At 36.1% G+C, this 23,584-nt stretch overlaps 1 protein-coding gene across 2 annotated transcripts in view; it reads left to right on the top strand.

Annotated features, from left to right (window-relative positions):
* Positions 1-23,584, top strand: part of SLAIN2 (SLAIN motif family member 2) — a 79,574-nt gene that overhangs the window by 18,129 nt on the left and 37,861 nt on the right. For both annotated transcript variants that reach the window (XM_003258428.4, XM_030801117.1), the window contains exons 2-6: positions 8,658-8,806; positions 16,187-16,351; positions 18,075-18,233; positions 21,016-21,375; positions 22,076-22,213. In XM_003258428.4, the coding sequence (XP_003258476.2) occupies positions 8,658-8,806; positions 16,187-16,351; positions 18,075-18,233; positions 21,016-21,375; positions 22,076-22,213 (971 nt within the window). The remainder of the gene's footprint in view (positions 1-8,657; positions 8,807-16,186; positions 16,352-18,074; positions 18,234-21,015; positions 21,376-22,075; positions 22,214-23,584) is intronic.

Here is a 23,584-nt window from a genome sequence, read left to right as displayed (position 1 = left end):
GGTGGTAAAAGTCTGATTATTTTCCTCAGCCTGTAAAAAATTTGCATCTAAAGAAATTTATTTCAATAATGCTTTTAATATAACTTATTTTTATCTTAAATTTAAATCATTTTCGTCCTTGGCTTCAGTAGCCTACTTTCAGCTGGCTACAATATGAAAAGCGATTCCTGCAGTTACCACAGGTTTAGTAAAGTAACTCATGTCTCCTTTCCTCTCGCCATTATTTACTTATTAATATATGTCTACTATGTGAAGAAGTATATTAACAATGTGAAGAAAAGTCTAGAGAGACGTACTCCAAATTGTAAATAATTTTGGGGTATAATTTTGGTAGAGAAAGGGAGGTTATTATCATTTCTTATATTTGTACATTTCCATATTGCTGAAAGTTATTACACTTAAAAAAATAGTTATATTCTTAGTTGTCTTTAATCACCATATTATACAGGTATGTGTGACATATGGGCCAAAATATGACTTTTTATTGTAAGCTTTATATTACTTTATTCTTAATTACATTTCTAACAACTCAGTATTCAACAGTATACTTAAATTGTATCTAATAGTGATTAGGCCGGGCACGGTGGCTCACACCTGTAATCCCAGCACTTTGAGAGGCTGAGGCAGGTGGATCACTAGGTCAGGAGTTCCAGACCAGCCTGACCAACATGATGAAATCCCATCTCTACTAAAAATACAAAAATTAGCTGGGCATGGTAGTGCGCGCCTGTAATCCTAGCTACTCAGGAGGCTGAGGCAGAAGAATCGCTTGAACCTGGGAGGCGGAGGTTGCAGTGAGCCGAGATCGCGCCATTGCACTCCAGCCTGGGTGACAGAGCGAGACTCCGTCTCAAAAAAAAAAAAAAAAAAATAGTGGTTAGTTCCCTTGTAATGATTGTTCTAAGGGAAAAAGTGGCATTTTGAAAGGCCAATTTATTCCTATCACATTTTAACAGCTTTATCAAGATATCATTTATATACCATAAAATGCACATGTTTAAAGTGTACTGTGGGCTGGGCATGGTGGCTCATGCTTGTAATCCCAGCACTTTGGGAGGCTGAAGTGGGTGGATTACTTGAGGTCAGGAGTTTGAGACCAGCCTGCCAACTTGGGAAAACCTGGTCTCTACCAAAAATACAAACATTAGCCAGCATGGTGGTGTGCACGCCTGTAATTCCAGCTACTCGGGAGCCCGAGGCATGAGAATCACTTGAACCTGAGAGATGGAGGTTGCTGTGAACCGAGATTGCACCACTACACTCTAGCTTGGGTGACGAAGTGAGACTCTGTCTCCAAAAAAAAAATAAATAAATAGATAAAAAATAAATAAAGTGTACTGTGGTTTTCAGTGTTCAGTAGTTTTTAATATATTCACAGAATTGTACAACCATCACCATAATTTAGTTTTAGAGTATTTTCAGCATACCAAAAAGAAACCCCATACTCATTAGTAGTCATTTCCCATTCCTTCTCTCCACCCCCTCATCCATCCCCAGGCAACCACTGATCAACTTGTCTCAGATTTGCCTATTCTAGACATTCCATATCAATGGTATCATACAATCTGCGATGTTTTGTGACTGGCTTCTTTTAGCATAATGTGTGAAGTTCATGTGTAGCATTTTTATTGCCTCCAACACATTTTTAAATGTCTCTTTTCAAATTATAAATACCAACTCAAAAAATTCAAACAGGACAAAAATGAATAAAATATAGTCTCTTATTAGAATGGGTGTAAAGAATAGAATTTCCTTTTTGACAGGGCAATCTAAATGTCTACAAAGATACTTTCTTAAAACATTTTGCATCAATGTTGTACATAGTGGAGACACTTAATACAGTCTTACTAGAGATGTTCCAGGAAGGTTTTCCTGAAGAATTGACATTTAAGCTGATACCCAGTAGAAAATAGAGAAGAGCTGGGTGAAGTTGAGCAGGGGAGGGTGAGGTAAGCAAAAAGTGGAATGAAACTTGTTGCAAGGGGAACAACATGCACAAATGACCTAGAAGCAAAAGTGTTGAGCTTTCCAGGAATAGAAATTAATTCCATATGGCTGCTATTTAAATTTGTGTGGTGGAGGAAGGTGAGAAATGAAGCTAAAGAACTGCAACAGTTAAGTCATTGGTTAGGTCTCAAGAGCTGTGGGGATCATTTTTAGAAAAAAACTCCATCTTAAGGGCAGAGGGAAACTGGCACAGAATTTTTAGCAAAAGAATACTAATAAAGTCAGATTTGTATTTTAGAAAACACTGGCTGCAGTGTACAAGATGAATTTGAAGAGCAGGCAAGTCCAGAGATTTGCAAAATTAAAAAGATTTTTTTTCCCAAAATTGTTTTATCCATTCTTTGGCCTTTGCATTTTTATATAAATTTTAGGATCAGCTTGTCAGTTTCTGTTAAATATGCCTGCTGAGGTTTCTAGGGTATGTTGATTCTAAAGGTCAGTTTGGTGGAGTTAACATCTTGTCGGTCTTGTGTTCAGATCTATAAACATGGTATATCTCTTCATATGTCTTCTTTTAATTTCTCTCAGCAGTGTTTTGTAGTTTGCAGTGTACATCTTGCATTTCATTCGTTAAATTTATTCCTGAGTATTTTATTCCTTTTGATGCTGTTGTGAATGAAATTGTTATATCTATTTCATATTCAGGTTGCTTATTGATAGTGTTTAGAAATAGTTTTTTGCTTATTGATCTTGTGTCTTGTGACCTTGCAGAACACATTTATTATCTTATTTCTTTTTAAGAGTTTTACAATGGATTTTCTATATGCAGGATCATGTTGTCTGCAATTAAACATGTTTTACTTCTTTTTTTTCTTTTTTTTTTTTCTGGGGCAGAGTCTTGCCCTGTCGCCCAGGCTGGAGTGCAGTGGCGCAATCTCGGCTCACTGCAAGCTCCGCCTCCCGGGTTCACGCCATTCTCCTGCCTCAGCCTCTCCAAGTAGCTGGGACTACAGGCGCCCACCACCACGCCTGGCTAATTTTTTGTATTTTTAGTAGAGATGGGGTTTCACCGTGGTCTCGATCTCCTGACCTCGTGATCCTCCCACCTCAGCCTCCCAAAGTGCTGGGATTACAAGCGTGAGCCACCATGCCCGGCCTTGTTTTACTTCTTTCTTTTCAATCAAGATGCCTTTAGTTTTTTTTTTTTTTCTTGCCTTATTGTACTGTATATTATTTAATAAAAGTATGAGAGTGTACGTTCTTACCTTGTTCCCATTCTTAGGAGAAAGTATTTGGTCTTTTACCATTAAGTCTGTTTTTCTGAAAGAGTTTGTGTAGGATTGGTATTGGCATTATTTCCTTAATATTTGATAGAATTAATACATGAAAACATGTGGACTTGAACTTTTCTTTCTGGGAAGGTTTTTAAATTAATTAATTATTTATTTATTTATTTATTTATTTATTTATTTTTTGACAGAGTCTTGTTCTGTCGACCAGGCTTGAGTGCAGTGGCTCAATCTCGGGTCACTACAACCTCTACCTCCTAGGTTCAAGCGATTCTCCTGCCTCAGCCTCCCAAGTAGCTGGGGCTACAGGCACGTGCCACCATGCCCGGCTACGTTTTTTTTTTTTTTTAGTAGAAACAGGGTTTCACCGTGTTAGCCAGGATGGTCTCAATCTACTGACCTTGTGATCCACCCGCCTCAGCCTCCCAAAGTGCTGGGATTACAGGTGTGAGCCACCATGCCAGGCTGGTTTTTAAATTTCTAATTCAGTCTCTTTTATAAGTCTATTCAGGTTCTGTTTCTTGAGTTTTTAGAGGTTTTTTTGGTAATTTATGTTTCCTAGGAATTAATCTGTTTTATCTATTTTACTGGCATTAGGTTGTTCATAATATTCACTTATATTCCTTTTAATGCCTGTAGTGTTTGTGGCGATGTCCTCTCTTCTATTTGTTTTTGGTAAGTTATATTTTCTTTTTTCCTAGGTCAATCTCACTTAAAAATTTATCCTTTTATGTCTTTAAAAAAAAAAATAGGCCCGGTTCAGTGGCTCACGCCTGTAATCCCAGTACTTTGGGAGGCTGAGGCAGACGAATCACTTGAAGCCAGGAGTTTGAGACCAGCCTGGCCAACATGGTGAAACTCCGTCTCTACTAAAAATACAGAAAACTAGATGGGTGTGGTAGCGGGCACCTGTAATCCCAGCTACACGGGAGGCTGAGGCAGGAGAATAGCTTGAACCTGGGAAGCGGAGGTTGCAGTGACCCGAGATTGCAACAGAGCAAGACTCCATCTCAAAAAACAAACAAACAAACAAAAAAACCAGAAAAGCACTTTTTCCCCCTATACTTTTCTGTTTTCTATTTCACTGATTTCTAGTTTAATTTTTATAATTTCCTTCCTTCTGGCTACTTTGGGTTTATTTATTTATTTATTTTTATTTTTTGAGACGGAATCTTGCTCTGTTGCCCAGGCTGGAGTGCAGTGGCGGGATCTTGGCTCACTGCAACCTCCACCTCCCGGGTTCAAACAATTCTGCCTGCCTCAGTCTCCTGAGTAGCTGGGATTGCAGGTGCCCGCCACCACACTCCGCTAATTTTTGTATTTTTTAGTAGAGATGGGGTTTTGCCATGTTGGCCAGGCTGATCTTGAACTCCTGACCTCAGGTGATCCACCAGCCTCGGCCTCCCAAAGTACTGGGATTACAGGCTTGAGCCACCGCACCCAGCCTACTTTGGGTTTAATTTGTTCTTGTTCTAATTTTTCAAGCTTAGATTATTGATTTTAGACCTCTTTTCTTTCCTAATATAAGTGTTTGAAATTACAAATTTTTCTCTAAGCACTTTTTTAGTGTCATCACATAATATTGGTATGTTGTGTTTTTGTTTTTAATCAGTTCACAGTAGTTTCTGATTTCCCTTGTGATACATTATTTGACCTTTGTTATTTATAAGTATGTTGTTTAATTTCCAAATATTTGGTATTTACTAAGTTGCTTTCTGTTTTTGATTTCTAATTTAATTCCATTGTGGTCAGAAACCATACTTTAAATAATTTCAGTTTTTAAAAATTCAGTAAGACTTGTTTTATGTCCTAACCCATGGTCTATCCCAGAGAATGTTCCATGTGCAATTAAAAAGAGTGTGTTTTCTGTTACTGTTGGATGGAGTGTCCCATAAATGGTTAAGTAAAGTTGATTGATAGTGTTGCTGAAGTCTTCTGTATTCTTTCTGATTCTCCATGTAGTTCTTTTTTCAGTTATTAAGAGTCGGCTATTGAAACCCCAAAACAAAATTTCTGAATTGTTTATTTTTCTTTTCAGTTCTATTTCTGTTGTTAGGTATGTTTAAATTTATAATATTGTATCTTCCTTTTTGTTTCTAGTAATTTTTTTGTATCTTAAAGTCTATTGTCTAATAATTGCCACTCCAGTTTTTATAGTTACTTTTTCATGGTCTTATTTTTTCCCCATTCTTTTACTTTCAACCTATTTATGAATTTGAATCTACGATGTTTCTTTTGTAGACAATGTATTGTTGTGTCTTATTTTTTAATCCAGTCTGACTATCTGCATTTGAATAGGATGTCCCAGTTCCTTGTTTTGCCAGGTTGGAGGCTCAGCTCCCCATTGGGCCTCCATGACTTAATTTTAGTAGTAATAGGATAATGAAGTAATGTTTGTTTTTTTAAGCAAGTAAAAACTTGTTAAATCTCAACCTGCTTTAGGTTGCATTAACTGTAAATAAACTTGCTGTGTTCATCAGAATTGTGTCCCTCTTGATTAAATCATATTTTGTGATTTAAGAAATTCTTAAGTGTCAAAATGAAAAAAATGTTTTTAGTGGGAAAAATAGTTATTTTGAACAAGTCCATGTGTTTGTAAGATATGAGCAAAGAATATGATATGTATTGTTATTACAAATAGGTTTATTTGTAATGAGAGTTTACTTAGGATTTCCTTTTAAATTGAGAGACTTAAACAACTCTGTCCTGCTAAAGGTGAATTCAGTTATGTGATACAGCTCAGTTCATGTGTCCTCTGGCAGGTTTAGAAGTATGTACTTTGAAACCTCAACCAAAGGTTACCTGACCAAGGAATTTTGTGCCAATATCATATGGGCCAATGCCCTTTGTTTCTAGACTTCAGGTAGTAATACATAGGGACACTGAAATAAGAGGGTAGAGTGATATAGAAAGTTGGTGTGCCCAGGGCTTACTGAATCATTGTCTCCCTTTTCATCGATATGAATAAGTATGGACAAGTTGCTTTAATCTGCTAATAGAAGGAAGGAGCATTCTGTATTCCCAATTAAGGGAGCAAGTACAGGAATGGGAGAAAAAAATAGTTTATAAAGGTAGGCTCAGCAAGTCTTGGTGACAGATTATTGATAAGAGTAGAAAATAAGATGGAGCAATCCTAAATTACAAGTTTTAGTCTTTATAACTGAAAGAATTATAATGCTATTAACAACAGAAAAGAAATGGGATTTGGGGGTGGGGGGCAGTTGTGATGTTTTAGTTGGTTTTGAATTATTGTTGTATTCATTTAGTTTGTAGTAGTTTCTGTATTTTTAAAGATGCCAACGCACATTGCAACTTTTTAAAAACAGCTTTATCAAGATATAATTTATATACCATAAAATTTATTCATAGCTTATAATCAACATACCATAAAAGTCGTTATATGTTAGTGAATTTAGTATATTTACAATGATCAAACCATTACCATAATTATCACTACCATATAATTTTAGAACATCTATATCACCCTAAAAAGAAACCTCGTTCCCATTCCTACCTCCAGCCCTAGGCAACCACAAATCTTTTCTGCTCCCTATGCTTTTCTAGACATTTCATATAAATGGATTCTTATGTGTCAGTATGCATTTACTGAACATAATGTTTTTGAGGCTTTTTTTTTTTTGACAGTGTTGCTGTGTTGCCCAGGCTGGACTGCAGTGGTGTGATTGTGATCTTGGCTCACTGCAACCTCCACCTCCCGGGTTCAAGCGATTCTTGTGCCTTGGCCTCCCGAGTAGCTGGGATTATGGGTGCCCGCCACCACACCCGGCTAATTTTTGTGTTTTTAGTAGAGATGGGGTTTGTATTTTTAGTAGAGATGTTGGCCAGGCCAGTCTTGAACTTCTGACCTCAGGTGATCTACCCGCCTCGGCCTCCCGAAGTGCTGGGATTACAGGCATGAGCTACTGCACCCGGCCCTGCTTTGCACTTTTTAAAAGGGAGTTTTATAGCCAGCAGTAGGGGAACTATGTACTTAGTACATGTGAGCCATGTGGATAAATTATGTAAAACCAGTCAGTGTAGGAAAAATACATATATTGAAAGAGTAGTGATAATGTCATAAAATGGTTTTATTATTGTTATTATTCATCTATAGAGGTTTACCTTGCTAAACATTTGCTGACATAGAATATCAGTATGTAATATTTACCACAATTTTTAAAGTGTAATTGCTGAGGTAGAGATTTTTGTTAAGGAATCTTTGCAGTATTTAAATTGGAAAGAGAATGAACCCCATTGATTTCATTTTGAATTGATAGTTATTCCATAAATTGAGATTTTATTTCACTATTTTTGTCCAAATGAATTTGGATTGTAGACTAGAGAAATGGTCATCTACCCCATTAGTTAGCCTTGATGATCTTGATCAAAACTAAATAATACATGTGAATGACAGACCTAAGTTATAGATGGGGAAAAGAGACAAGTGATGGAAAAGGTACTGTTGCCACTAAAAGTAGTTTGTCTATTGTAGTTCTGTAGATACATATTTATTTAAATATTTACAGTGAAACAACACTTCATGTTATTACACTAACTTGATTAATGTAAATGTGAAATTATTAACTCCTTATTGAAACCTTTCACTAGATATACAGTATCAAAGCCTAATTTTGTTTGCTTCATAAATTCCATTTAAAGTGTCTTAATTTGAAAATCACCCTGGTTAGAAATCAATATTTGCATTTTTCATATGGAGTCACACTTGAAATAAATTAATAGTAACTGACATAATCTGGATTAATCTGAGAAACATGAAGTAGAAAATTTATGTACACACCTCCGTATCTTCTGCTCAACTTTTCCCTTCTGTATACCTTCCCCATTAGCTTATAAAATACTGTCTCTTGTCCTTTTCTGAAACTGAAGCAATTTAGTAATTGATTCACATTTAGTTATTTAGGGTTAAAGTATTGCTTTTCTCCAACACATTGTCATTTGAAAAGAGGACTACAAATTGGATACTGCTTAACTAAAAGGAATGAATCACTAATGGTAGATGTTTCTGTATGTGGTGGGAAGGGAAATAGGTGGAGAGCAAGGAATTTAGCTCCTTCTTCTGCTTCCTAGCTAGATTTAATAATATGGCTATATTAGGGAGTTAGTCAAGTACTGTTGAAAACAGAATAAATTGTTGGAAAGACAGGTGTTTTCTCATAGTCTTAGTAAAACACCTACTTTAGGAATACCTCATTTGGGTTCACTTAGTACTTGGAATTTGGATTTATATTGATTGTTTTACTATAATTTTCTTCCTGTGCAGTAAGTAAATGTGGGTGATTTAAAATATACTTCATGACTTTTACTCCCTTCTCCCCTATTTAAATCGATCCAAAAGGATCCCTGTTTTATATAACCTTGTGCTTAATAAGGAATTTTCTGTTTTTTGTTGTCTTCTTCTAGGCTGTATTCATCACCAAAGAAAAAACTTACACCAATGCAGAAATCGGTTAGTCCATTAGTTTGGTGCAGGCAAGTTTTGGATTACCCAAGTCCTGATGTTGAGTGTGCTAAAAAATCTCTTATCCACAAACTTGATCAAACTATGTCAGGTATGTCTATAATTTTGCTTGCAAATTCATCTCTTTGCTTTCTTTAGTCAAAAACCATAAATGTTGAGCAGTGTGTTTTTAGGAAGCAATTCTTTGGAACATTTTTCAAATCTCATTGTTCATACCATCATGAGAGTTTTTCCCATGTTCACATAACCCTGTTCTATCATTTACTTAATAGCTTTTAAAAAAATCTTGTTTTTATTTAGCCTCATCCTAAAGAATAATATCCATGAAACAATGAATTTCGTATAAGCTTTTTTCTAATACAAGTTAAATAACTATTCAGATATAAAATGTCTGCTATTGTATAAAATCATCTCACATTCCACTCTTTGGAGAAACTGGTGTGGTAGAAAGATAAAAGTGGAGAACTACAGAGACCTTGTTCTCACTCTAACCCTTAATTGCTCTGTCACTGCATTATTTGACTTGTGTGAGCTCAGTTGTCTCATAAGAATGATGAACCTTGAAAGGTAATTTTAAGGGTTAAGTGTTATGTGAAAGAGCCTAGCGTGTTTTCTGGCTAACAGTTAAGTGCTGAGTAAATGTATTCATTTCCCTTGTTATGTAAAACTATTTGGCATTTTAGGTTTAAATTGCTTTTATGCTCTTTTGTTTAATAGCATTCACAAAGCTGACAAAATGTGTCTGTGGCCATTTATAACATTTAATGTAGCATGCCAGTGTGGGCAGAAATGTGGGAAAAATATTTCTTCTTGTATTTCTCTCAGTCTGTTTTATGAAACACTCAGATAGTAAAAGATGGATGCATGATTGGTTTTGTTTTTGTTTTTCTGCTTTTTATTTACTTGGCAGCCATGTACTTAAAATTACTTATTTTGGCTTTATTATAGAAAACAATATGTGCTTTGTGGTGAGAGTTTAAGCTGAAAATGGTCACGAGAAGCAGAGGGGACAGTTAAAGTGATAAAATGAAGTTTATTTGGCGATAAGGGATAGTGGTTGTTATATGCAAATAACTTACAGGATGTTATTACAGAGCTTCTGAATCTGGGTCAGTTTTGACACTAAAGTATTACTTTTCCTCTATGTAAAGAACCCTTTTGTTTTTGTTTTTTGGTTTTTTTTTGATATGGAGTCTCGCTCTGTTGCCCAGGCTGGAGTGCAGTGGTGTGATCTTGGCTCACTGCAGCCTCAGCGTCCCGAGTAGCGGGGACTAAGGTGCCCACCACCACTCCTGGCTAATTTTTGTATTTTTTTGTAGAGATGGGATTTTGCCGTGTTAGCCAGGCTGGTCTTGAACTCCCGACCTCAGGTGATCTGCCTGCCTCAGCCTCCCAGTCTGCTGGGATTACAGGTGTGAGCCACCGTGCCTGGCCAAAGAAGCACTTTTGAAAAAGCAATAGCTTTTATGTGATTTTTTAAATGTTTAGTGTGACTATCAGCTTGTTTGTTTGAATTATACCCTGGAGCTTGATTTAAGTTATATTCATAAGAAATTATTAGAAATATGTAGACAAGCTAGTAGACCATTTTAAATAGCTGGACATTTTCTGACCAGTTTCTGGCATTAATATACTTAATGCCACAGAACATTAAGTATGGAAATTTTCTGACTATATATTGAGAATATTCCTAGAGGGCTAGGTGCGGTGGCTCACACACCCAGCACTTTGGGAGGATCACTTGAGTCCAGGAGTTCAGAACCAGCTTAGGCAACATAGTGAGACCCCGCCTCTACAAAAAATAAAGTAAAAATAGCCAGGCATGGAGTGCGCCTGTGGTCCCAGCTAGTCGGGAGACTGGGGCAGGAGGATCCCTTGAGCCCAGGAAGTTGTTGCAGTGAGCCATGTTTGCACCACCACACTCCGGCTTGGGTGACAGAGCAAGACCCTGTTGCCAAAACAAAACAAAACAAACAAAAAGTATATATATATATATCCCTAGAAACTGTTTTTCAGTACCCCACCTTAGAAATAATATAATTTACAATTTAATTAGGAATTTTCATCATTCAACAGTATGTATTGAGAATCTGCTATAATAGGCATTGTTCTCAACACTGAAGTTATGGCAGTGAATATAATAGACCAAAAAATGGCTTACTTCTTGGAGCTTATATTCTCATAAGAGGAGTCAGACAGTAAGCAAATAAATAAAACTCTGGCAAACTTTTTCTGCAAAAAGCCAGATAATAAACAATGTTAGTCTTTGTTGCCTGTAAGATCTCTGTTGCAGTTACTCAGCTTTGCTCTTGTAGCATGCAAGCAGCCATAGACAATACATAAATGAGTGGGCATGGCTGTGTTCCAGTAAAACTACTTACAGAAACAGGTAGTGGACTAGATTTGGCCTGAAGGCTATATTTTACCAACCCCTGGTTTAAAATGTCCTAAGGAGTACGAATTATTAGCAATTGGTGACTAGCAGCTTGGACTTGGGTAAAAGCAAGGCTGCTGCACCTCAAAAATAGCAATTTTGAGTGAGTGGCTTTTTGCTTTACTGCAAGGAGGATATTAGGAGTGTGTAAGAGAGGCAGTTCATGAGTTTGAGCCATAACTAGGTGTAATTAAGTACTGCATCTGTTTAACATTGTTTAAATTTTACAGCTGTATTCATAGAACACTAGCTACAGCTATAAATACAATGTATATTTGAAATATATATGTTTGAAATTTTTTAAGGAAAAAAATTTGGCTTTTACAAGTTTGAGCTTTGTAGCTGTAAATCCCCCATTTCCCAAGGAGATTGTTTTTTTTTTTAAATACACATTTTTGGTAAGGCAGAGCTTCCTAGGAACTTAAGTGCTGTATTGCAGCAGAACAGTTATTACTCCTTCACACTCAGGTTCTCTGCAGTGCACTATCACTCGTTCCTAAAATTTTCTTTACTTGTTTTTTTTGATAATGTATTGTCGTTTTAACCCTCATTTACCCTCCCTGCTCTTTTCTTTTCAGTTTTCATTGAAGATTCTTCCTTTTCTGCCCATCTTTTAAAAATTGTCATAAAATTATATAATACAAAATTATCCATTTTCACCCTTTAAAAATGTACAGTCCTGTGGCATTAAGTACATTCACGTTACTGTGCAACTGTCACTATCATATCCAGATGAAAAGAACTTTTAATCATCCTATACTAAACTTTTTCATCATCCCGTACTGAAATTCTGTATCCGTGTTAATCAATAACTTCCCATTCCCTTTGCTTCCTCTCTGCCTGTTTTAGGTTTAGGTTGCCTCAGGTCTGTCTTTTGCCTCATGTCTCTCCCTGTTTTGGTGTTTTCATCTGTTTATATGGTGTCTAGTATCACCTCTATTGAATCACATTCATTCATGCATATATTCAAATAATTTTTAATGCAAACCTGTTAAGTATCAGGCTTTGGGAAAAGGGTGGAGGTGGGGTACATTATAAAGAAAAATGAACACTGTACTGGCACTTAATGGAGTTTATCATCTAGTAGGGGAAATGTACTACAAATAATCTTTTTAGTGATATATATATAATAAAGGAATAAAGGTACAGTGCTTTGAGAAATAGGAATTTTCCCTTAGGAAATGATGTTTGGCCTGAAACCTTAAGATTCAGAACAATGTAAGTGTGGTAAGAAAGAGATGGGGCCGGGCATGGTGGCTTACACCTGTAATCCCAGCACTTTGGGAGGCCAAGGTGGGCGGATCACCTGAGGTTGGGAGTTCGGGACCAGCCTGACCAACATGGAGAAACCCTGTCTCTACTAAAAATACAAAATTAACGGTGTGGTGGCGCATGCCTATAATCCCAGCTACTTGGGAGGCTGAGGTGGGAGAATCACTTGAACCCCGGAGGTGGAGGTTGTGGTGAGCCAAGATCGCACCATTGCTCTCCAGCCTGGGCAACAAGAGTGAAACTCCATCTCAAAAAAAAGAGATGGAGTAGAGCATTCCAGATAAAAAGAAAGGCACATGCAAAGGCTCCATGTGGGATGAAGCATGACATATATGAGGAAGTTACTGGAGGGAGAGATGTGAGATAAGGCCAGAAAGATACATAGGGGCCAGACTCTGTAAAGCCTTATAGGCCATGTTAAAGATTGTGGACTTTATTCTTTTTCTTTTTTTGGAGACAGAGTCTTGCTCTGTTGCCCAGGCTGGAGTGCAGTGGTGCGATCTTGGCTCACTGCAACCTCTGCCTCCCGGGTTCAAGCAGTTCTCCTGCCTCAGCCTCCTGAGTAGCTAGGATTACAGGTGCCTGCCACCACACCCAGCTAATTTGTTTTGTATTTTTAGTAGAGACAAGGTTTCACGATGTTGGCCAGGCTGGTTTTGAACTCCTGAGCTCAAGTGATCCACCTGCCTTGGCCTCCCAAAGTTCTAGGATTACAGGTGTGAGCCACTGCAACCGGCACCCGGCCAATTGTGGACTTTGAGAGCACTAGAAAAATATCAAAGGGTTTTCTGCAAGGGTGTAGTGTATGTGGACAGGAAGGACGTCATCAATTTTATTTTGGAAAGATTATTCTAGTAGTAGTATGGAAAGTAGGTTGGAAAGGGGCAAGAGTGAATGTAGGATGCTTTTGAGGAGGGTTGATAATGATAGCTAGGCCATGTGTGCTGAATGGAAATTATAGTAGATATGGTAATAAAAAGGAATGAACCAAATATGAGGAAATGGTGGACAAGAATATCAGTAGTGGTTTCTAAGTTGCCAGCTTCTGCAACAAGATGAATATTGGGATCATTCTGGAAGAGGGACCCTTGTAAGAGAATTGGATGTTAGTGCGAAGATCATGAGTTGATCTGATATGTTGACTTAGATACATTTACCATACCCAAGGGGAGAGACATTAAATGGGTGGTGTATATAGGTCTGAAGCTCAGAGGAAAACAAGACTAGAAATGTAAATAATGAGGAGTGTTTAGCATATAGATAATAATTGATGTATGATTGAGATTCCTTAGGAGAAAGAATACGGCATAGAGTGAGAAGATAAAAAGGCTTAGAACTTGGAATGCTAGTGATTAATAATTAAGTAAAAGAGAATAAACTCCAGAGGAGATGAAGGAGGAGGAAAAAGATAGAATTTAGCAACTGTATTTCTCCACAGGTTGATAGTTCCAAGATCATGCCACATACTGCATACTAAATATATGTAAAATATTGTCTTGTCTTGCGTCTTGTCTCATGGTGAATATGTACAAAACTACATGGTCCAAATTACTGCATTGTCTCACTAAACAGAAAATGTATGTTCCTCCTCCCCAAAACCACTACTCTACCAGTAGGCAAACCAGACGTTTCATTCAGCTGATTTCTTTTCTTTAGCAATCCTTTCCAGTTCTTAATATCTATCCTTTTTTCTTTTTTTTCCCTTTTTTCTAGTCACCATGTACTACCTAGTTCGGTCTAACTTATTCAGCATCAAGATTTCTGCCATTTTTTCTCCTTACACTGATCAGATCATATCATGCTTGATCAAAATCACTGATAGTTTTATCACTGCTACTAAATAGGTTTAGAAACCCACTAACTAGGTTTCAGACTTCTGAGCTAGTGTTTCAGGCCTTCCGTGACCTGACTTCAGCTGGTTTTATCTGTTTTGTCCCTCCCCTGTACTTTATCACACTTAACTTGAGCATGCTCTGCATTTCCGAGACACTGCTTTTGTTCATCTTATAAATACTGAGTAAAGCACCCACTTTCCGCATCCTATCAAGTTACTACTCATCCTCTCAAGACTGCTTCAATGCCTGTCCTTCCAAAAAGCCTTACCCAGTTTCCCTTAGTTGTAATGAATTACTCCTAACTCTTCCTTTCTATTGCCCTTTGCACCTTTATGATGGTACTCATTTCATTTTGCCATGCAATCTTTGTTGTCTCTGCCTGTGCAACTTGGCTGCAAGCCTCTTAAGAGAGAGAGCACCATATCCTATTTCTTGTATATATTGTATAAAGTGCTCTTTCCAGTGCTCATAAATATTGAATAAGCTGTGGATATTAGAATATGAAGGAAGGGGCTGGGCACGGTGACTCACGCCTGTAATCCTAGCACTTTGGGAGGCCAAGGCAGGCAGATCATCTGAGCCCAGGATTTCGAGACTAGCCTGGGAGACATGGCAAAACCTTGTCTGTACTAAAAATACAAAAAATTAGCCAGGCGTGGTGGCGGCACATGCCTGTATTCCCAGCTATTTGGGAGGCTGAGGCACAAGAATCGCTTGAGCCCAAGAGGCAGAAGTTACAGTGAGCCGAAATCACGCCACTGCACTCCAGCCTGGGTGACAGTGAAACTTTGTCTTAGAGAGAGAAAAAAAAAAAGAAGATTGAAGGAAGAAATAGTATTTTAAGTGTTAATTTTTAAAATATATGCATTTGATATCAGTCCTACTGTTGTACTATTTATTTAATTTTACATGCATAGCACCTTTTTTTTTTCTTTTTTTGACAGAAGTATTCAAGTTGACTTTCTTTTTTTTTTTTTAAGGATTTCCCATGTCTTGACCTTAAACTGGCTTAATAATAGTTGGTATTGCTTTAAAAAAAAATCCAAACTTTGAAAAGGCTATTTAAACAACTTATTGCATAGCTTTTAAAAAAAGTAGTAGGTTGAGTGCAGTGTCTCACCCCTGTAATCCCAGCACTTTGGGAGGCCAAGATAGGAGGATCACTTGAGGCCAGGAGTTTGAGACCAGTCTGGGCAACATAGTGAGACCACATCTCTACAAAAAATATATATATATATTTTCGAGACGAGTCTCACTCTGTCGCCCAGGCTGGAGTGCAGTGGCACGATCTCTGCTCACTGCAACCTCTGCCCCCTGGGTTCAAGTGATTTTCCTGCCTCAGCCTCCCAAGTAGCATGCACCACCATGCCTGGCTAATTTTTTTTTTTTAAGTAGAGACAGGGTTTCACCATGTTGGCCAAGCTGGTCTCGAACTCCTGACCTCAAGTGATCCGCCCACCTCAGCCTCCCAAAGTGCTGGGATTACAGGCATGAGCCACTGAGCCTGGCCCAAAGAATATTTTTTAAAATAAAAAGTAATACATTTGTTACAGAAAAATGAGAAAACATAAGTATGCTTTTATATTCCATTTATTTTTAAAGGTCACTCAGGATTGATACAGCAAGTATCAAAGAATAAACTTTCCAACATAGAAGAAGTGAATTAAGTGGCCAATAATCTGTTTAGGAGTTACTCTTCCTGCATTATTTTTGTTGTTTGGTGTGGCTACTGTTTTATTTGCATACACAGTTTAAGATAATAGAAACAATTTGTTGGGATTATTATATTTTTCCCCCACTACCATAAGAATATTTCTTCATTTAAATTGAGATAGATAATGATTTAGTTTTCTAATACGAAAACTTTAGAAATGAAATGTTAACTTTTTCTCAGTTACTAAATTTGATTTTCCCCTTCTCATTAATGCAGCTCTCAAGAGGCAGAATTTATATAATAATCCTTTCAACTCTATGAGTTATACAAGTCCTTACAGTCCAAACGCCAGTAGCCCATACAGCAGTGGCTTCAATTCTCCATCCTCAACCCCAGTGCGACCTCCTATAGTCAAACAGCTTATACTTCCTGGAAATTCAGGTAAGGAGAAAATGATATGGAGCTATTAAGGAATGTTTTTTAGCTTACTGCACTGTATCAGAAGGTAATATTCATCTGCAGTTCGAGTTCATTGTATTTATGAAACTTCTAACTGGTTAAAGAAAATATCATTGAGGAGCAACTTACCATCAGTTACTATATTAGGCACCAGGGTATAAATATAAGCCAGTGTTTTAAATACGTAAAATTTTCTTTATCATGTACCTAAAAGTTTGTAAGTCTGGCTTAATTAAATGGGTTACAAATGTGATTCTTTTAATCAATAGGTCCTTATTGAACAGCCTATTTGGGTTGTAAAAACTACAGAATTAAAACCTCTTTAGAGGAATTTTAATAAACTTTGATACTGCAGCTAAATAATAATATGAGGTTAGAGGTGAATGTACCAAAAGAGTGAGAGGGGCAGTAAATGCTGTGGGAAGGCCAGATTGCTATAAACCAGGGAAAGAATGTTCTGCTCTGAGGCTGTTACTGTGTAGCTTACTCTTCACGAATTCACCCATTTATTTACTCTTACTGTCACTGAAGCTGTTGTTATGACTGATTATTATAACTTCCTTAAAAATAAGGTTAACCACCTCAAATTTTGACCTATGCACTCCCTAATGATCCTACTCTTTGTGTAGTATATAGGTTGTTACTTGCTACTTACTTCACCTATAATGATACCATGTTAAAAAGTTTAAGCTGCAATATTTGTTTAAAATAGGTAATTTCATTCAGTTATTATTTGAGCCTGACCTTGTAGTACTTTTCCTATCATGTGCACTCTGCTCTTCTTTCACTAATAGTATAAAGATTAATTATTTTGTACTCTTCTCGCTCTCCTTACATGCTTTTCATGTTGGAGCTGACTGTTATGGTGAAGAATTCTGGAAAACAAGTGTTTCAGATAAATCTGTAATAGAGATATTAGTGACAGTGTTGGGATTTCATTATTTAGTAAAAGTTGATGATCTGATGAAAATATTTCATTAGAAACAAGTTAGACTTTTATGGATGTGTGTATTCTTTATTCCTCTGGCCTGTTTTCTGTCTTCCTTTTGGTTTAGAATGATAAAGTACTTTTTATAAATTGAGTCTTTTTTTTTTTTTTCATCCCATCTTTTGTGCTTCACTGCTAAACTTCAGAGAAATCCTTAGATCCCCATTACTAATTCGGCAAAGAAGTTTTATAAACATGGCATACTGTAGGAGAAACAAGCCTCATGGTCTTTGTTCCTAAAATCTCTAAGGAATCTAATTTTATTCAAATTATAGTTTTCTCATTTAGAAAAATGAGGGAAAAGATGATGGTGTTTCTTAATGACTGTAAATTTGGGAGAAGAAAACACTACATCATAAACTCATCTATTTATAGAGCAGTTTCATTGGCTATCTTGTGCAAGTTGAAATCCTTAACATATAGTTATTGAACACCAATTACTTGCCAGGCACTGTGTTGAAAGTTGAATTGTTACATAAGAGAATAGATAAGTTATACTTAGATGAAAATATGTTTATGCTATAGCATATAAAGGAGTCTCAGTAGCCCTCATTTTTCTTAATGAGGTCAATTTCTAATTTCAGGGAATTTTTTAAGCAGAAAAGGCAGAACAAGAATGAATTAAATCAAAGGATATAATATCAAGTTAGTTGCAGCAGGCATTTATTCAATAGTTGCTTTACCAAAGTTTGAATTTTTTTCTTTTTTTTTTTTAAGGTAACTTGAAAAGCTCAGACAGAAATCCTCCACTCAGTCCTCAGTCCTCTATAGATAGTGAGTTAAGTGCTTCAGAATTAGATGAAGATTCAATTGGATCCAATTATAAGCTAAATGATGTAACTGATGTACAGATTCTAGCCCGGATGCAGGAAGAAAGTAAGTATTCTAATTGTTAAGAGTTGAGGTTTTTTACTATTGCATAGTTTTGTTGTATATTAAATATGTCTTAAAGTATTGTGGGGATAGTAATATAGTGAAAGTAGAAATGTTGCAGTAGACATTTCAGAGGCTTAGTCAACATATGTACATGTTTATTCATCAACTTGTTTTCAGAGTCCATTTTTACATAGAGCAGTTATGCTGTGTGAGGGACAAAGAACAGCATTTATGCTGCTCTGCTTCTGTGACTGGTTTTCATACCCTGCATGTTACTGTGCACTGGCACTTACTCTTGTAATTGTTATCTATTACCCTTTGTGTTTTAGTGTAAACCAGCGTTTCTCAATTTTTTTTCTTTTCGGTTGCTCTCCTAAGGAGCCTTGTTAAAAACTTCTTTTCCTTTTTACCCACATTCCCCATGAAATCTTAATACCACAAGATATACTCTATATATGTTTAAGTACTATGAGGGCCATATACAATTATGACATCTAGGAATTTTTTCACACCCCAAGAACCAGTTTTTGCCCTCTTGGGAATGAATATGTCCTCACTTGAGAATACATGGTGTAAACTATAAAAAAGACCTTTAGGAGAACATTGGAATTGTGACAATAAATTAAATGAAGCATGTGATGGTGCTTTGCAGAGTGAACCATGAAAACTGTTTAGGTCACAGATACCTTTGGGAATCCTATAAAAATTATAACTACTTTTATCATCAAAATGTACATATTCCCAAAATTTTTAATACTTTTTAAAGGGTTCATGGTTACTTGCCCTGGTACTCATCTGAAGGTAGTTATTCTTGCCAATGCATTTCATTAGAAGATGCCATCTGCATAACTATGAAGTAAGAAATCTCTCTAAAGCAATCTCTTTAACCTTTACAATGAAAAGAATCCTTGAAATATGTTTTGACAAGTCTTGACAGGTGGCTGAGGGTAATGGAGCATTGCTACGGTTCAAAAACTTTCTGTTGTCTGTGTATATAATAGGTTCTCTTTAAATATGTAGTAAGCTTTATCAAACTGTAGCATTTATTAAGAAACTAAAGTGTTTCTTATTCTGCTGATTCACTTCCCATTTCCATATAGCTTCCCCTAGGAAGATAGAAGGACTTAGGGCTTGCTTTATTTAGCCCTGCAACCTAATAGCAGAGTACCCTTTTCTTTTGTAATTTTAATTAACTCCTCACTGAAACTGTGGTATTGTCAGCTGGTTAGGGGCTGGTTATTGTTGTGGATGTGAAAAAATAAAGAATGCTGCCTAACTCTGTACTTTAGAACAAGTTCTCTCATTTCTTTGAACCCTGGCGTTTTAGATCCTAGTATTTTGTTAGAAGCTCAACCAGCTCTTTGCTTTTGGTTTGTATTGTGTTTTGGTAACAATAGAAATTTTAGTCTTACTTTAATAATTTTTTCTAAGCCATCCACATGCGTGAATATTTATTTTCCTGGTGAGTAAAAATAGTAATAAAAATATATGTGATACTTCTTGAGAACTACAGCTTTTTTTTTGTCTTAGAGATGATTTTCGTTTTTACAACATTGTCTTTTGTAATGATTAGAAATGTAGAACTGCAGATTTGGGCAGTTGCCTGGTCAAGGTCCTTCATTTTTAAGATGAGAAATGCAAGACCCTATAGTGATTGTGATTTCCTTAGGATCCCTTTGTTAGAAGAGCCTACATCAGGAACTGGGTTTTACTTTGCTAACAGTGCTCTTTTCACTGGTCTGTTGTCTTTTGTTAGGTGACTTTAGTGCCATGTTGGCTATAACTAGACACTAAGTAACTTGTTGGTTACTATTTTGGTTCCCAGACTAACTGAAGGGCTAAGTGGACTCCAGGAATTTATGGTTTTAAAGATACCCTAGGGTGATTCTCGTCCACTAGTTTGATGAACCGTGTTGATAGCACTTTCTGTGTGTGAATACATGACTTTAGGATTTGAATACCACTTTATAACAGATCTTTTTGACTGGAGTGCTAATAGCAGGATGTGCTCAGATATTACTTAAATTCTGTACGTTTGCATTGCAGTTTGTTTCTTCATTGACTATGTTATGTATCAACTTTTTTTCTGTTGTTCTAGAAGCATCTGTACTATTTGAAGGGCTCCCAAGGTTGCTTGGGTGTTTTCGAAGGTATCAAGCTATATAGGAGAATTCTTTGAAAATTCTTACTTGAAGACTTAGAATTTAAGCTTGAAAACAAGCTTAAAACAATAAAAATGGAAGTCTCTTGGGTAGTAAAGCAATCAAGATTTTGTTTGTGCCCAAGTACTGAATTCCTATAAGTGGGCTAGAAGTTTCTTTGGTACTTTATCATCTTCATGAGTAAGATTATTTCAGTAATTAAGTATCCAAGGAGTTTTATTTACTCACATACGTATTCTTTTTCCACTGGTTGGATGGTAATTGTTTCCCCTCAATATTCCTTTAATATTAGTCTCAAATTTGGATTACTGTCCTTAGGGGTAGAAATATTTTTAAATTTATGATTCTACCATGTGAGACAGATTTCAGCTTTAAGAAGAAATCTGGAAATTGGGCAGTGGTTTATGGGATTTCATTCAATTTAAAAATAACCTTCAGATGTGATTTATGCCTCCTTATATGGGCATATAAGCCTATATAAGTCTAAAAGCAGAAAGGGAGTTTTCTTTTACACTTTACACCCTCTTTGAATTTCTCAGTGATAATCTTTTACTTTAAATTTTAAAAATATTTAAATGTTTAAAAATGTTGTTTAAATAAATAACATTCATTGTTGCCAGGTCTCCGGCAAGAATATGCAGCCACCACGTCTCGGCGCAGTTCTGGTTCATCTTGCAATTCTACAAGACGGGGTACTTTTAGTGATCAGGAACTTGATGCACAAAGTTTAGATGATGAAGATGACAATATGCATCATGCAGTATACCCTGCTGTTAACAGGTTTTCACCATCACCACGCAATTCACCTCGACCGTCACCTAAGCAGTCACCCAGAAATTCACCTCGTTCACGGTCTCCTGCTCGGGGAATAGAATATAGTAGAGTGTCCCCACAGCCTATGATTAGCCGCTTACAGCAACCTCGCCTTTCACTTCAAGGCCATCCCACAGATTTACAGACAAGCAATGTTAAAAATGAAGGTAAAATAGCAGATTTTACTAATAATTAGACAGTTTCTGCTAGCCTGTGCAACATAGCAAGACCCCATCTCTAGGAAAAAATTTTCAAAATTAGCTGGTAATGGTGGTGCACATCTGTAGTCCTAGTGACTTGGGAGGCTGAGGCTGGAGGATTGGTTGAGCCCAGGAGTTCAAAGCTACAGTGAGCTGTGATCACACCATTACACTCCAGTCTGGGCAACAGAGCAAGATCCTGTTTTCAAAAAAAAAAAAAAAAAAGTTTCTAGATTAAAAAAAAGAGAAAAAGTCTCCTTTATATTTCACTATGAAAGTAATACAATTTTTGCCAAGTTTTTGTATTTCAGATAAGTAAATCAAGAGTTTAGTCAGGTTTACTATTTTATTAATAGTGAAACATTACAAAAATAGTGAATTTCATTTTACTTGGTTATGTTGTTTTTGCTTTATTGTTTTATGAAGTTACCTGTATTTAGATTTTGATTTAAATATATAATTTGTGGTTATCTTTAAGGGTTCTCGTGTTCTACCCACTTACAGATTCTAGATCGAGTTGTTTGTTTTTTTTAATAAGACAAGTCCTTCCTATTTTCTCATCTAAAATAAACAGAATGTTTGATAAACAATTTGATTTTTGAATGCTAGTTAATATTCTGATTTTCTCCATCTGAAAGAATATGATTTTTTTAAAATTCTGTTGCAGAAAAACTAAGACGCAGTCTTCCAAACCTGTCCCGAACATCTAATACACAAGTTGACTCAGTGAAAAGCAGCAGAAGTGACTCAAATTTTCAAGTGCCAAATGGAGGAATACCTCGTATGCAACCTCAGGCTTCAGCCAGTAAGTATCCTTCTTATGCTTTCATGTATCAGTTATTTAAAGAGAAATGAAAATTTTAGATATTTGTTTTATGCTGAAAAACCGTTTTAAACCATAGCTGTAGTAAAATTTAGTGTTTATTAGTTGCTGCATGATAATCAAAGTTATATTACAATTTAAAATTTTCTGTGTAGGATACTTGATTCTGCCAGTACATCTGTCTGTACAAAACTCTGGTCTCTCCAGAATTTTAAAATAAGCAAAGTGTAACTATTAAAAAAGTAGGTGTAGCTTTTGCTTATAGATACTAGAATTAGAAATAATAACCAGTAGAGCATCCAGAAATATATGTCCCTTAGTACGTAAATTTTCTTTAATAACCTCCACTTTAAAAATACCTTAAAGTTTATTTGATTATTACATACTTTTAGAATCATACTCAAAATAATCCATTGTTCAAACCTGCAGTATATTAAATCTATTATCAAAGTTGGATTGTTGAAGTTCTTTTCTTTCCAGAACAAAAGTATACCAGGAGAACTCTTGGATAATCTCATTTTGTTTCTGCATCTGTTGAGATAAAATTTCTGGTTTTGATTTGATTTTCTGTGTCTGTTAAGGCTATTTTAATGAAAAAATACAATATTGAATCAATATGTATGCCAAATTAATTCATAATCCTAATGCTACTTATAGCGTAGATTAAAATTTGAGATAAATTGCCAGAAACCATCACTTTTTAAGAATTGATCAGGACTTATCTCTTTAAATTATCTTTCAGAAAACAAATTCTTAGAGTTAAAATGAAACTCTTAAACAGAGAAGGTGAATTTTAGAACTATAGTAGAAAGAACACATGTAGATTATAATTGTTAGTAAGTTTTGGTCATTGGGTGGATACTAACCCATGAATGTGACAGTATTTTTATTCAGCTATTATTTGTAATAAATACTTGAGTTTTTATTTTGTGGCAAGTAGTATGTTAAATGCATACAGGCATTTCTACTATAGCACAAAATACGCATTCCTTAAAAACCTCACATTCTGCAGTATTACACAATAAAAATGATAGGATGATGAGGAGTTCAGGGAATAGTCCTGGAACAGACCACTGAAAACCCAAGCAACTTTCTTAGAAAGCATTAATAAAAACAATAACGATACTAGCACAGTTAAATTCATGTTAAATCTTAATACTCCAGGAGATATAGAACTTCATTTTTAAAGAAAGATTTGAAGGTAATGTGATGGAAAGGAAAGGTTAAGACTTGAATTAAGGAAACATATGCAACATAGACAAAGATCAGAGAGAATCATACAGTAAGAACATCTAGGACAAAATAGCCAAACTGAGCCAAGAAGTAGTAATGTCAGAGTAAATGGGCATTGTG

The sequence above is a fragment of the Nomascus leucogenys genome, chromosome 20, assembly GCF_006542625.1.
Source record: "Nomascus leucogenys isolate Asia chromosome 20, Asia_NLE_v1, whole genome shotgun sequence".
In the NCBI taxonomy this organism is placed as follows: domain Eukaryota; kingdom Metazoa; phylum Chordata; class Mammalia; order Primates; family Hylobatidae; genus Nomascus; species Nomascus leucogenys.
Note: the sequence above shows the minus strand (reverse complement) of the source record. Positions and strands in the feature narration are given on the sequence as shown.